This window comes from Lycorma delicatula, chromosome 1 (assembly GCF_047948215.1).
Source record: "Lycorma delicatula isolate Av1 chromosome 1, ASM4794821v1, whole genome shotgun sequence".
Taxonomy (NCBI): domain Eukaryota; kingdom Metazoa; phylum Arthropoda; class Insecta; order Hemiptera; family Fulgoridae; genus Lycorma; species Lycorma delicatula.
Genome location: NC_134455.1, coordinates 400,396,675 through 400,411,699, shown reverse-complemented (window position 1 = coordinate 400,411,699; position 15,025 = coordinate 400,396,675). Strand labels below are relative to the sequence as shown.

The following is a 15,025-nucleotide window of genomic DNA, read 5'->3' as shown; positions in this document are numbered from 1 at the left end:
ACAATTGACAGCTTCTGTATTGCGACCCATAATGTAGGATGTAAAGTTATCTGTTTTTGTAACCAGAATTTGTGGTATCCTTGTTCAAACATTGATTTCAGCTTCTCATTTGTGAATAATTCAATAAGTCCCTCTAGTATTAATATGGATTCATCTGAGTTTGTGGATCTACTTGCAAAAGGATTTAGCATCCAATTGGAGATAACCAAGTGAAGAATGTCTTAAAATTTCTGGCTGAAGTCAGAATGAAGACCGTTAAGTTTTGATAATAAGTAAGCAAATCTTCATCTTGTTTTTTGCAATTTTGAAAAATTTGGAAACTGAAAGCATTCTCCTCTCCCCTACTTTTGTTTGTATAGAAAATGTTTTACAACAAACGCATATATTATACCTTTAGTTTTAATTAAATTTAATTGATGACTTTATAGCTTCAAATTGGTTTTGTTAAATCTGGCAAATAAGGCAGTCATATAAGCTATGTAATTTTTCAAATTAATTAAATTGAGCTATATATGTAATTTTCAGGAATTCCAACAATGAATCAAAAAGTGTATAAAATCTATCCAAACATGCACTTTTAGATAACCAGCAAACTTTCGTGGTAAGTAGTAAGTAAAAGAAGACTGTAATCTTCATTATTTTCCAAACAAAGTTGAGTAAATAATCTCTCATTTAAGGCATTCCTTTTGATTTTATTAACTGCTCTAATGACATAATCTGGTGAGCCATGCAAGCGTTCACTAAGATTTTTGGCTAAACATTTTTTTTTGACTAAATGTTGTTGATAAATGGCATAATGTACAGATAATACATTTGGTATAAATTGTTTTAAGTATGCCAGAAAGCCTTGATCTTGTCCTACCATTGTCAGAGCACTGTCACTAGCAAAGGAGAGGATATTACTCAAGGGTATAGCTTTTACATAGAATAAGTTGTTGAATTCATTAAATATTGTTTCACCTTTCATATCAAGTTTCCAAATATTTGGCGGATAACAATTCTTTGGAAATTTTTTCTTCTTTCACAAATCTCACATAAGCTAAAAGTAAAGTTTCATTTCCTGGCAAAGTTGACTTGTAAAGCTGTATAGGGAATTCAGTTATTAGACTTATATAAAGAAATTTTTACACACTGAGCCATTTCATCAATCCTTCTTTGTACTATATTATTACTCAGTGGAATTCTTTTTAAAACATCAAAAGCTGGTTTATACAGCACAGTGCATATTACCTCATTTACAGCTGGTAGAATAAGTTCTTCACCGATGGTGTGCGGCTTTCTGGACTTTGCAATCAGTAAAGAAATGTTACAAAAAGCACGCAGTCCATCGTCATCTCACTCAGATGTTGTCGCAATGATTGTGTTTTCAAATATTTTTCTTTTACTGTTTCAAAGAAAATAAAATTTTTTTTTGTCGCTATAGACTTTTGTCTAATGTTCCTTATGCTTAAAAGGTTTCATTGATTTGTTTGATAATGTTTTATCGCATAGAAGGCACATAGGTAAAGTACTATTTTCTGATAATGGAATACAGCTATATTTTAAATATTCAATACTATATTGTCTGCATTTTTTCTTCGGCTCACTTATACTCTTATCTGTAAAAGAAGGACACAAATTTAAGATACAAGAAAATAAAAGAAATTATTTCTTTGCAAAAAATCACTATTTATTAATTTTTTGTTTTATTTTGAAAATGAGATTCTATTTGTGTTCAAACCTGCAAAGATATATAGATAGATGGCTGTGGTCGGCTCGACTCCCACCACGCAATATTTGTCATTACTGTTATTTTATGTACCTATCTATAATATTTTACTCAGGACATAAAAATTGCTACCAATTTATTTTAACTTTTATAATAATGAAAATGGGTTACAATTATTTTACTTTATATTAAACCTTTCACGAACCCCCTGATGTTGTCCACACACCCCCACATTAATTTTAATTTGCCACAGACCCCCTCAGCAGTCAAAGGACCCCAAGGGATCCATAGGAACCGGTTTGGGAATCTACGGTTTATGCAAACATGTTTTAATGAGTCTGTATTACTCACTTCATAATGTAATTATAATAATTAATTATTGACAATATGTTCACAGGACTCTCAGTTAGCTAGCCATTTGTGGTAGCCAACTCCCAATCCACTAACAACAGTAATAGATTAATAAAATGTTTATTATCAGTAACTTTTAGAAAATTTATTTATAGAATTTCCTTCTAAACAACTTTTTAAATTTGAAATGTAGATTTTCTCATCTTGTTTATTTCTGGCTGCTTACAATAATGCAAAGTTCAATAAAAAATTATATATGATAGGAAGTATGTTCTTGTCTATGTTAATCAATAAACTAATGAAATTATTCAGCATTATTGAAAACCATAAGTGTAGCCTTTAAATTTCATTACATATGTAATTCAAGTTTCATTGAGTTTTTCAACTGAAATATCTGCAATGACATGTCCAAGATTATCCAGCATCCTTTTGTAAATCTCAAACACAAGTTCATTTTCTTTAAAAAAGTAAGCATTATTAGTTAAAATTTAACATACAGACTAACACTTTTAATTTGTATATTTTTTAATAATGATTTTACACTGATATGTATATTTCTTGAAAGTTTTACTTTTGGTGAATATTATCTCTTTCTATATTAATATAGAATTATCAGTTAGTTTAGTATGTTTTTATTACATATACATATTTGTAATTTATTTTTATTTTTTTATTCTCTATATTTTTTTTGCATTTCTCTAGAACCCTGTTTCAAATTCAATAAAATATTTTATTTTTAGCAGGATTTTGATTCACTTATTATCGTGTAATTTGATAGTTTCGGGGTTCAACTCTCAGAAATGTTGTTCACCCTAAAGATCACTATTTCTTTCCATTTTGAGGTTGGACAAAAGAAAATTCAAATTGGGTTTTCAGTCTGTTATAAAGCAGAATAATTTTAAAATAAAAAAATTTAAGTCACCTTATTTACATCAAAGCAATATATTAAAAACCAAAGTGATCCCAGGATAAGATTAAACTGCCTCACAACATTATCACATTTATAACATTTTTGCTATTGTTTCATTAGTTTTATAAAACATATTAAATTGTAGCTAAAAAATAAAAATAAACTATTTTAGACAATTTTCTTGTTAACAAGAACACATAATTTTCTACAGTGTTTTAAGACTTTTTTTAATAATATGTACGTAAATAATCTGTAATTTATAATAGTATTATATTAAATTTGTATTATTCTGTTAAAGATTAAGTTACATTGAAGCTATAATAATGGAAGTTCAAAGAATTTGTAACATTGCACCTATAACTGCTGCACATCGAGCAAAATCTGACACTAAAGTATCTGGATATATTATTCCAAAGGTAATGAAAAGATGTTATTTTTTTCTTTTATATTCATTGTCTCCAGATTTTTCATGCTTCTATAAGAAGGACCTGACAAAAACATGTTGAATAAGAATTATTACACTTAAATTTTTGAACAATTTTTGTCTCAGACTTCCTTTTAAAATCACATTATAAGGAGTATTTTAGATAAAATTAAAAAAAAAATTTCTCAGCAATAAATTTTGTAGCTTAGGTATTTTAACAGTGAAATTTTTTAATATATTTTGCACATTAATGTAAAACACACTATTTATTTGTATGCATTTATACAGAATGTATCACAAAATTCTCCTAGGACTTTCTCCTAGAACTATTCTATTCTTGAAAATAATGGAAAAGTTCATATAAATATATGTCCTAAAATGCTTTGCTAGTGAAAAATTTAGCTCAGGTTTCAGCTACCCTGGTGAAATTAGGTTGTACTGAAATTTTTAGGACATTAATTAATGGGTGAATTAATGATTTTTCATGGTTTTTGACCTGAAAAATCAAATAAAATAGGTCCCAGAACCGTATCTGGAGTCAAGACCAAAAATTAGGGTAAAAAACCTTGATTTTTATGTTTGATGTACAATAACTTTATTAAATGGATGATAAACATATAAAACTTTTAAACAAAACTACTAGAGAATTTAATTCTAAAATAGTTCATTGTTTTGGGAGGACTTTCATGGTTTTAAGTATAATATTCTATTATTTCAAAAATTCAAACTTTAAAGAAATGAGAAAATGTACTATAAATAAAATATACTATAATAAATAAAATGTACTATAAATAAAAAAAAAACTATTTTATCTTTCCTTAAAATATGGTAGGCCTACAAAAAATGCTTCCTCTATGAAAACAAACCATTAGAAAAAATAGAAAGGTCAGACACTTTTGTGTCTTGATAACAATAAGAAAAGGAGCAGAATAGAAAGAATATTTTTTTTTTAAATGTTTAGAAACAAAACAGTGTGACTGTTACAAAGTGTGAAGTAAGATCCTTGGAACCCGTTTAATATTTTACTCATAAGTTAACTAAATTTTCATGTAAAAGTACTTTGAATGTCTTCAGATCTAACAGACAGACAATATGACTTTTTGTTTCCATTTTAAATAGTTGGAACAACTTATAATAGGACTAAGTTAACAATAAATATTTATTTTTAAAAAAATTACAGTTGAATTGAGAACTTTCTCCTTTATTGAAATCAATTAAAACAGCAATTATTCATTCTGCCATACAGTTTAATAAATTAAAATAAACTTTATATGGCATTGATTGATATAGTCATTAGACACTAATATAATAATATACCTTAATTCCTACTCTTCAGTTTCCAGAATTCTATTTCCTAATACATTGTAGATATTGCAGAAGACTTATCAGTTTCTACGTGGGGTACAGTCTTTAATAATACTCAGGACCAAATTTCTTATTTAGAAACTCATGTGTTTTTTATTTTGTTTTTACTCATACATTATACTGTTATGTAAACTATTGTTCATTTACAGTTATTACTATTATTTTTAAATCATATTAAAATTATGATTCTATGTTTAATTTTGAATATTTTTTCATTAAAAGTAACTGCGGTATTAAATAACTCCAATTTTTGAAATGCTTTAAATATTGGAGTATTCTTTTTTATTAACTGCTGAGTGTGAATCTGAATGTTATGCACTCTATACATGCAATATTTCTTGTTACATTTATATATGAGTATCTCTCTATAATAATTATTATTATTTGTGTTTTAAAAAAAAATAAATTCATTTTTATAGAACTCTATGGGCATTTTTGGAAATATATGGTTTCTTAGGAAATTAATACAAATTACTATATATATTTTATATCAAATGATTGATATTTCTGTTCTATGCTAATCTTCTCACCTGAACATATTTACTACATTGTACACAGTACTGTTTTATAAAATACAATGTCTTGATGTATGACTCATCAACCTAATTCATCTTCCTCATAAGATTCTCAGACAAATTTTTCTCTTCTCTTATTCATTTTGAATTTATCGACAAAAGTTCATTTGAACTTTATCAACTCAGATGATTTCCAGCATCTTCCTATATATCATACTTCAAAGACTTCTTTCTATTCTTGGTCATTAATAGTTTTCCTCTTGTCAATATTTCAATACCATAATACTCCACAGATGTTTTATAAAATTTCTTTGTAATGCTTTAATTTTTGTTTGCTAATAAAAATGTCTGTTCTCCTTGGAAGCTTACCTAAGGTTCTGCCAATCTGCTTTTAATGCCTTCCTTACTTTAACCTTTAAAATTTTACTACAAAAAAAAAATAAAATTCTGTAACTTCTAATATATTATTTAATTCATCATTATACTTCTTTCCATACATGTATATAATTTTTGTTTAATATTGTTTATTTATTTTCAAATTAAATTTCTTTCTCAGAAATAATCAGTCGCATTCAAAATTTTTTTTAATTCGTTTTTGGTTGCACAAAAAAGAAAACAATATAATGAAATACAACAAGTTTATTTTACCTCCTTGAAGATAAAATTGTGCAAACCAAAAATCAAGATCCTGCACTGTCTTTTGAATATACAAATTGAAAAAACAAAAGGATTGTCTTACCTTTTAAATTAGGCTTGCATTTTTTGCCCTCCAATTTCAAAGTGTAAGTTAATAAATTGTAAATAATGTTTCATTTTAGTTTATTTCGTTTTACAATCATGGCTTCTCCAGACCTACAAATGCCATATAAACCTTAGTCTTCTTATGCTTGCCTTTCAAGATTAATCCAAGAGCGAAATGGCCTCCCTTGTACCCTTGCCCTTTCTGAAAACCAACCGCTCTTCATCTGCTACTTTTAACATTTTATCATCATCTGTAATCTAACTATGTATTTTTGTATGTGTTATTACACAGTAATCTGTGCTTCTTACATTGTGAGAACACTTTTCCTGTCACATAAATTACATTTACAAATATATACAAACTAATCTGTACAGTTTTATTTAGTCCTACTTTTGAATAATGAATTTTTTTGCTGCTTCATCTTATTTATTCACACTATGTTTTATGTGATTTGTGCTTCAGGGTGTATTTTACTTAGCAATGATTTGGCACTATATGTTATGCTTAAAAGCAAAATTAACCAAGTTTACTTCTGTATTTTCTTTCCTTTATTTTAGGATACAACAGTTTTAGCTAGCATCTATAGTGTTCATATGGATAATGAACACTGGGGTGATCCAGAAAATTTTCGTCCAGAAAGATTTATTAACAATGAAGGAAAAATTATTCAAGATGAGTGGTTTATACCGTTCTCTTTAGGTAATGTATTACCTAAACAACAAAACAACAACAAAAAGATAATATTCTAATCATTAAATTAACTTATGGACATGACATGACATATTTTACAATTTAAACATTAGATACTGGTATTTTTTAAGAATATTATATTTTAAGTTAGACTAAACAATCTTTTGAGGGAAAAAAATAAGTAAAATCAACTTAAAAAACCAAACTGAAGCCAGCCCAAATTAGAGGTCTGTAAGTTGTAGGGCATATTTGTTTTCAATTTGGTGTCAACTACAAAATGTCAAAATTTAAACAGTTAAAAAAGTACTTATTATTTTTTAGTTTTAGTGTTTTTAAGTTGATTTTAGGAATTTTGATTTATTTAATATTTTTCAATTTGTACTAAAATTTATATAAGCCTACAAAAAAAGGGGATAGAAGATTAAAGAGGAATAAGAGGCCTGATGAAAAAGTAATGTCTGGAATAAACATAAAAGATAAGAATTTACATCTTGATAAAAGAAGGAATACCTAGAAGTGGCCAGAAGTTGTCTTTTTCACTCAGCAGTAACTGAATGTGAGCTGACACTCTAGAATGTATAGAGTTTTTTGAAAACAAAAAAAAACCTTAAGTTTTTACCTTAAGTTTATACACATACATTCATATAAAATACAAAGTGACAAATATTTTTCTTATTATTTCTAATATTATGTTGTATTCTGTTTAACTAGTGAACAGTAAGCAACCTCATCATGGCCCAATGAGATGAGGATGATCTGTGTGATATGTAATTGAGGTGTATATTTTCATATTCAGATTGACCATTTCCGATACATATGGTTAACTGAACCCCAACCTCGGCCTTTCATCCAGAGGTCCCAGGTTCAAATCCTGGTCAGGCATGGCATTTTCACATGCTACAAAAATTGTCATTCATCACATCCTCTGAAGTAATACCTAACTGTAGTCCTGGAGGTTAAAATAAAATCCACTTAAGTACACTGGTATCCACTATCTAGTATTCAAATCCATATAAAAGCAACTAACTTTTACTAGGATTTGATATAGAAAATTATAACTTCAAAAATCTGTTAAGAACTGATTTGTGAACACTAATCGGTCTTCACAAAGACTAATCTTTGTGAAGATTAGTAAAGTTTGCTTAGTAATTGCTTAGTTTGCTTAGTTGCTTTAAAGTTAATTACTAAGCAACTCTGGTGGGATATGATTTTCTTTTTATTTTTATTTTTTTTGACTGAAGGTTTAAATCTCTTTAAATATATTTTCATCAATTCAGGGAAATTGATGAAATTTTCTTTAAGTTTCATAAAAATACTTGAAAATATCAGTAATATCAGGCTTTAAATCAATAAGGCTTAAATACTATCAGACTTTAAATACAATGCTGCAGCAATACAATATTAAGGTAGCAGTGTGACAAAAAAATTTTTTATGGAACCACAAACTAAAAAAATCATCAAAATTATTACATTTGGCTTGAACTCATAAAAAGAAAAAAAAACATGGGTTAAATTGAGGACCTCTTTTTCTTTGATGAAGAATTGATGACTTCTTTTTTGAAGCTAGAAAATATATTTAAAAATGTTCCCTCCTGAGCAGAAACATATACGTAGTACATAGATTCCCAACAGAAAGTGAAACGTTAATTTGATGTGTTAGTTTACATAACCTACTTTTTTCATCGAGACACTTGTAAATTATATGAGGTATATGCAGTAATATTTGGATTTTTTTTAAACAATGATTTTCATTATGCAGTCAGTCTCTGAGTAGAACAAAATGAACAATCACAATCATTTCCATTTTATGGCCAGTATGCTGTTACCAGCGTAAGCCTGGTTCCAGAGTAAGCCAGGCTTACTGGAAAGCCTTAGTGGGATACTTTTTCTTCCTGGAAATGAGTATACGTTTGTCATATTATTTTTTTAAATTAATAATCAATTGAACTGTTTCAGGTAAAAGGCGATGTTTGGGAGAGACTTTAGCAAGAGGAAGTTTGTTTTTATTTTTTAGCACTATTTTACACAATTTTATTATTTCATCACCACCTGCTGAACCTCTTCCCTCACTCGAACAAATTGATGGAGCAACACTTTGTCCTTTACCATTTTATGCCGTTTTTACACCACGATTTTAATTAAATTTTAGCTTCTCTTTTTAAAATAATGCAACGAAATGTTAAAGTATTTACGAGTATTAATGTTTATAATTTTATGAGAATAATCTAATAATAAAATAATTACAATTTAACTTTATGGCATGTTAATATTTTTTGTTTGCTATATTAAAACATATTATCAACATATTTATATTAACATATTTTTTGGAATATCTCTTAATTTTAATTTGTTGAGTTTGTAAAGCAATTCAGCCTTTGATAAAATCTTTTCAAGAACTGAACTGATAAATAGACAATAAAACAAGATAAAAATTATTTTTTATGTACATGTTTCTACGTAAAATACAGGACAAAAACATTACCTGAAGTACGTGTTGACTGTTGAATGAATTGTTTTTTGTTAATTAACAGCAAAAGCTGCCTAAGCAAGTGTAAAACATGCAGAAAGTATTTCTAACTGTTTTATTTAATTTTTTAAGTCAAATTTACCCATCATTTTCATGTTCTGGAAGGAAAATAATTCATTGTTAAGTGAAAATTTAGTTAACACATCTGTGGTTTTTCATCATTTTTATAATTATAAATGATTATAATGATTTTTATAATATTTGATTGATTAATTTACCCCCTAATTTTGGGAAGGGTTCTTTTTTGAAGTAACTTTAAGTTATCTTGATTTTATTTATTTTTATTACAAAAAGACGTTAAAAAACTATTATTTTTACATTAAAAATAAAATACAATAATCTCCTCAATATAGTTTTTTATAGAGCTCAATATTATTGTACAAAATACAATGAGATTTTAACTGTCAGAAGAAGTAATTTGTACGTACAATAATAAATCAAATTTTTACAGGACTTTTATTAACCGATGAAGATTTATGGGTCGAACAAAGACGATTTGTTCTTAGACATTTAAGAGAATTTGGTTATGGACGTAGAACCATGCCCGGTATTGTTGAAGAAGAAGTGATAGAGATGGTCACATTATTTAAAAAAAAAGTTGAAAAAGGAAATGGTAAAATAGTTATGGAAATGGATGAAGCATTTGGAATATTTGTAATCAATACGTTATGGAAAATGCTTGCCGGTCTTCGATACGATCCGGAAGATAAAAAAATGAAAAACTTACAATGTCTTTTAGATGACTTATTTAAAAGTATTACCATGGTTGGTGCCCTTTTTAGCCAATTTCCAGTACTTATGACTATCGCACCGGAAATCTCAGGTTATAAAAAATTTGTCAGCATTCATCAGAGCATATGGGTGTTCTTAAACATAAGTAAATATTTTTTTAATAAATATGTGTTATGTAATTAATTAATAGTTGAAATTATATTTACCTCTAGCCACGAATAATGTTTAAATTGTTATCAGAGCACGGTGCAATATGTTCATTTTTATCTGTCTGATATATAAATAATGAATGAAGTATACATTAAATGTAAATACATACTTCTGAGGGAGGAAGGAAACTAGCATCTATCATATTTGTATTAGTCCTGGTTCGAGACTTTTTTTTTGCATTGTCTAGCTTTGTATTATAATTGATTGAAAAATTTAATCGATCATATCAGTGGATCGTTGACCAAATAACTGAATTTACATATTGAATTACCACAATACTATATTTTATACAAACATTTTGTGATGTATTGGAAAATATCTAACGGTTTGACTAAACTGTTGTTTCTCAAGAAACAAAAACGAACTGTTGTTTCATTTTGGTACAAACTATTTTTTCCTACCCAATAGTAATAATGCATAGCAAACATGTTAACTCAACAAGCAGAGCTATTATCTCACGCTAATGAACATTAAGTTAACGAAAATAAAATTGAATAAACTCTTTGCTGTTTGCTGAGAACAGGTTATTTGCTCAGCAAATTGTCGTTTTATCAATATTAAATACCCTGTAAGTCTAAGATTGAACAGTTTCAAAAACCATACAAATTTTGTATATGAAAATAATGTAATATTAAAGTGCAAAATAAAAAGGTCTTAAAACTGTTAATCTTGTGATAAAATAATAAATGGTATTTCCCAGAGACAACCAAAGCAGCCGGCAACCAATTCCTTAAGAAAATTATTAAAATGAAACTGTTGTTTTTAAACGCAAAAAACATGCAGTTTAACAATGTAATGGAAGAAAGAGTGATGAACATTAACAGATTAATAATTCAAGCTGTTTTTTTCCCAAAAGTTTGTGTGAACAGTTGTTTTTTTTTTTCAAGGAACAATTTGTTTTCGTTTAGCAGAAACAGTAGAACTGCTCACCTCTACAAACATTAATCAAAAAGTTTTTGTCATAAAGTCTGCAAGACACTATTAAAAAAATTACATTTTGTTTCAATTTTAACTGTTTTTAATGTGATAAACTAAAAAAAGTATCAACACCCAATAAATAATTAACTATTTAGGATACCCACTCTGCTTGAAGATTACGTAGAATACATTTTACCTGAAGATCAAAACGAATTTATTATCGTATAATACAGACTTTACACAAATATTTGTAACAACACATTCACTGATTGATTCACTCTTTTTAAAAAAATAAGTAAAAATTTTAAAATAAATAATGAATATAAACAAATCACAGCCACACCAATATGCATTAAAAAGATTCAGAAAATTTTTTTTAAATTCTGAAAAGATTCAGAAAAAACCATCTATCAGTTATGGAGCACTTTCTAACATATACAGTACAGTCCACTGAATTATATAAACTGTAATCCACTGGCTGCATAAAGTTTGACATTAAGCAAAATAATAATGAATATTATGACTAAGCGACCTTCACAGTAAACAGACAGTTTGATTCAGTGTCATTATAAACCTTTAAATTTCAAACCCCAAAATTCTAATTAAACAAACAATTTTTTTTTGTTCCAGTAATTTTTATATTTTGTGTGGTAAAAAATTATTAATTCATTATCTAATGGCATGAATAACAGTACAATAAAAGCAACTGTATGCTTTTTATAAGAATATAACATACTTGTATATGACTGATCGGTTCTCCAATTGGTGTTGCTAAGGACTCACAGCTATCTAAAAGTTTGGAACAATTTGTTTTTATTTGTTTGATGTGTTTGACCGACATAAGGCGGCTATCAAAAAGTAAACCTAAAAACTTGGCATCAGGAGAGATTGCAATTAGCTCTCCGTTAAGAAAGACTTGTGGAATAAAAGGGTCCCACGGGCGAGAAAATTTTGTTTTCTCAAGTGAAAAGATGAAAACTTGGACCAAGCTTCAAGCCAAGATATAGTGTTCTGTAGTAATCTCTCTGTGGTGACTTTGAACGGGACGTAATACATACAAAAAAATCATTAACAAATAAAGAATACTAAACAGGTGGTTGCACACATTTAGTAATACTGTTGATGGCTATAACAAACAAGGTGGACTTAATACATTTCCTTGAGGCACTCCATTCTCAAAGGTAAAAATTCTCCAACATGAACTCGGAAAGTTCAGTCATTTAAGAAACCCCTAATAAAAGCAAGCATATTGCCCTTGACTCCCTATTCTTTACGTGTTTTAGAATATCATGTCACCAGGCCATATCATACACCTTCCTTATATCAAAGAAAATAGTGAAATGGCTCTGGGCGTAGTAGTAAGCATTTTGAATAGCTGTATGCAGTGACACTAAATGGTCAATGGAAGATCATCCTTGGTGGAAACCACATTGTTCTGGAGATAAACCCAATGTTTTTCTAAGTACCATGTAAGCTTGTGGTTCACCATTCTTTCCATCACTTTGCATAAAATGCTTGTCAAGGATATTGGGCGGTAGCTTGAGGGGCATGCCTTAACTTTACCAGGTTTAAGTAATGGTACGACAATGACTTCTGACCAGATGAGTAGGAAGACTTATGCAGAGAATAAATCACTATAAATAACAGGTGTTGTAGTGCTGCATTGGGATGGTGTGTGAGCACACACAGACAAATGTTGTCAGGTCCAGGGGAGGTGTCACATGAGTTTTTAAGTGCGTGTGGATAAATTTGGGTGTGCTGGTTAGACTGCCTAAATTTAGGAGCTAATTTTAAGGTTGACCTCTTGCTCTAGAAACTTTGCGACCAGGAGTAGTTTATTAAAAATAAAAATACATGAACTAAGTAAGTAAAGATTAATACAAATAGTCACAGCTTCCTAGATCATTACAGTTAATAACTAGTTCTTATTTCCATCTGGCTGAGTATCTATATACTAACGGCCAGTCCTCTGAGTCCATGATTTAAAAATAAAACCGTATGGAAACATAGTATCTAAAATAAAAGGTGTACTTTTGAGATGTATTATAAATATTGTGCAATTTATGAATCAGGAACAGTTTGTTCATTTTAAGCTGAAGAATTAACAAATGACAACCTCTGATATTTTTGTTTACTTAAAACAATACAACCTCAAAACAAAACCCGTCGAGTTGGTCTAGTGGTGAACATGTCTTCACAAATCAGCTGATTTGGATGTCAAGAGTTCCAGCATTCAAGTCCTAGTTAATCAGTTACTTTTACATATTTGAATACTAGATCGTGGATACCCGTATTCTTTGGTAGTTGGGTTTCAATTAACCACACATCTCAGGAATGGTCGAACTGAGATTGTAAAGACTACACTTCATTGACACTCATACATATCATCCTCATTCATCTTCTAAAGTAATACCTGAATGGTAATTCCCAGAGGCTAAACAGGAAAAACAAAGGTATAACCTCAAAACAAAACTGTACTGTATTAATAATAAATCAATTCATTGCCATTATGCATCTAGGCTTCATCAGCACAATACATCATCACTATTATTAGTTTCCTGTCTTATACTACTATAAAGAAATTTTCTCTTGTATTATTTTTTATTTACATCTAGAAAAAATATTCAGTGTTCTCATTGCATCTGTGGTAATTATGTAAATATATATTAAGTATTATTATTTTTTTATGTTTATGGCTGCTTCTATTAGTGTTTTTTAAACTAGTGTTTATGTTTTTATTAATTTTGTTCAACAGTATCTTGATTTTATTTATACTTTGTTGTTTAACTTTTTAATGTTTCCTTTACAAGTCTAGATAATGTCTAGATTAGGCGGTAAAGACATTCATAGCTAAACAAACAAAAAACGTTACTATAAATGTTGTGAAAATTATGACTAAAGAAGCAAGTCAGTACTTTTATTATTAATTAAAAAAAAATTACAACAGACTATAAATGGTACCGGGATGTCTAAAAGAATTGTTGTAAGAATTAAAAAAGAGCCATTAACTTTAAAACCATTGTCATCTCAGAAACAGAAAAGCACTGAAAAGAAAGCAACTGGCACAAGCAATTTCATTAGTGCACAGTAATAAATTTTTATTCATCTGAAGATTGTTCAATTAATAAACACAAGACCAACAGTACCATTACACCCAAGAAGATAAGGTAGCAAATTTTCCAACAAAAATTATACAGTTGACTGACTAAAGAAAAAGAAAATTAGTTTAGGGGAAGATTTTATGTTAAAAGTGGAATCTTGCAAGATAATGAAACGATAAGGAAAAGACAAAAAAATTCAAATTAGATGAATAGCATAGAACACAGAACTATATGCTTACATTTACCAATGCTACGGTTACACTTACCAAATTATCACATTGACTTAAATCCCATAGTATTAACATGTAAGCTCAAGTCAAAAATAAGGTTGCATGTCATAATGTTCTATGTCAAACAGTTGATGCAGGTACGCCAAAATTTGAATACTTTACTGTAGATATTTGGAGAAAACGCTATCAACATGTTGAAAAATTGAAGGACAGTATCAACAAATGTAAGGATCTATTGAAACTCAAAACAAAAATTATATTTTAAATTTATATGAAACAATAGTAGAACTAATAGTAATATACAAAGGTTATTTTTTTTAAGGTCCGATCGGTCACGAAATTAAAACCACAGTGAAAATAAAAATTTTTTTATTTGTAACAAGTACTTACATAGTTACACTATTTCTCTACATAGTCGCTACTCCAATTTAGACAATTGTTGCAGCGTGGTACCAACTTTCCAAAACCCTCGTCATGGAACGGAGCCGCCTGTGTGTTCAGCCATGTTTCTATGCTGGTAGGCAGCTTGATGTCTGTGCCAAAATGTTGTCCTCCTAGACAGCGTTTCACATGAGCAAAGAGATGAAAATCGGATGGAGCCA

General features: G+C 28.7%; 2 protein-coding genes across 2 annotated transcripts in view; one reads left to right on the top strand and one right to left on the bottom strand.

Annotated features, from left to right (window-relative positions):
* LOC142317412 (methyl farnesoate epoxidase-like) overlaps positions 1 to 8,984 on the top strand; it is a 33,552-nt gene extending 24,568 nt beyond the window's left edge. The window contains exons 5-7 of the mRNA XM_075353964.1: positions 3,268 to 3,385; positions 6,573 to 6,714; positions 8,662 to 8,984. Of these exons, the coding sequence (XP_075210079.1) occupies positions 3,268 to 3,385; positions 6,573 to 6,714; positions 8,662 to 8,843 (442 nt within the window). The 3' untranslated portion in view covers positions 8,844 to 8,984. The remainder of the gene's footprint in view (positions 1 to 3,267; positions 3,386 to 6,572; positions 6,715 to 8,661) is intronic.
* The window catches only part of LOC142317416 (uncharacterized), a 195,888-nt gene continuing 182,427 nt past the window's right edge, over positions 1,565 to 15,025 (bottom strand). The window contains exon 8 of the transcript XR_012754735.1: positions 1,565 to 1,598. The gene's annotated coding sequence lies outside the window, so the exon portion shown is untranslated. The remainder of the gene's footprint in view (positions 1,599 to 15,025) is intronic.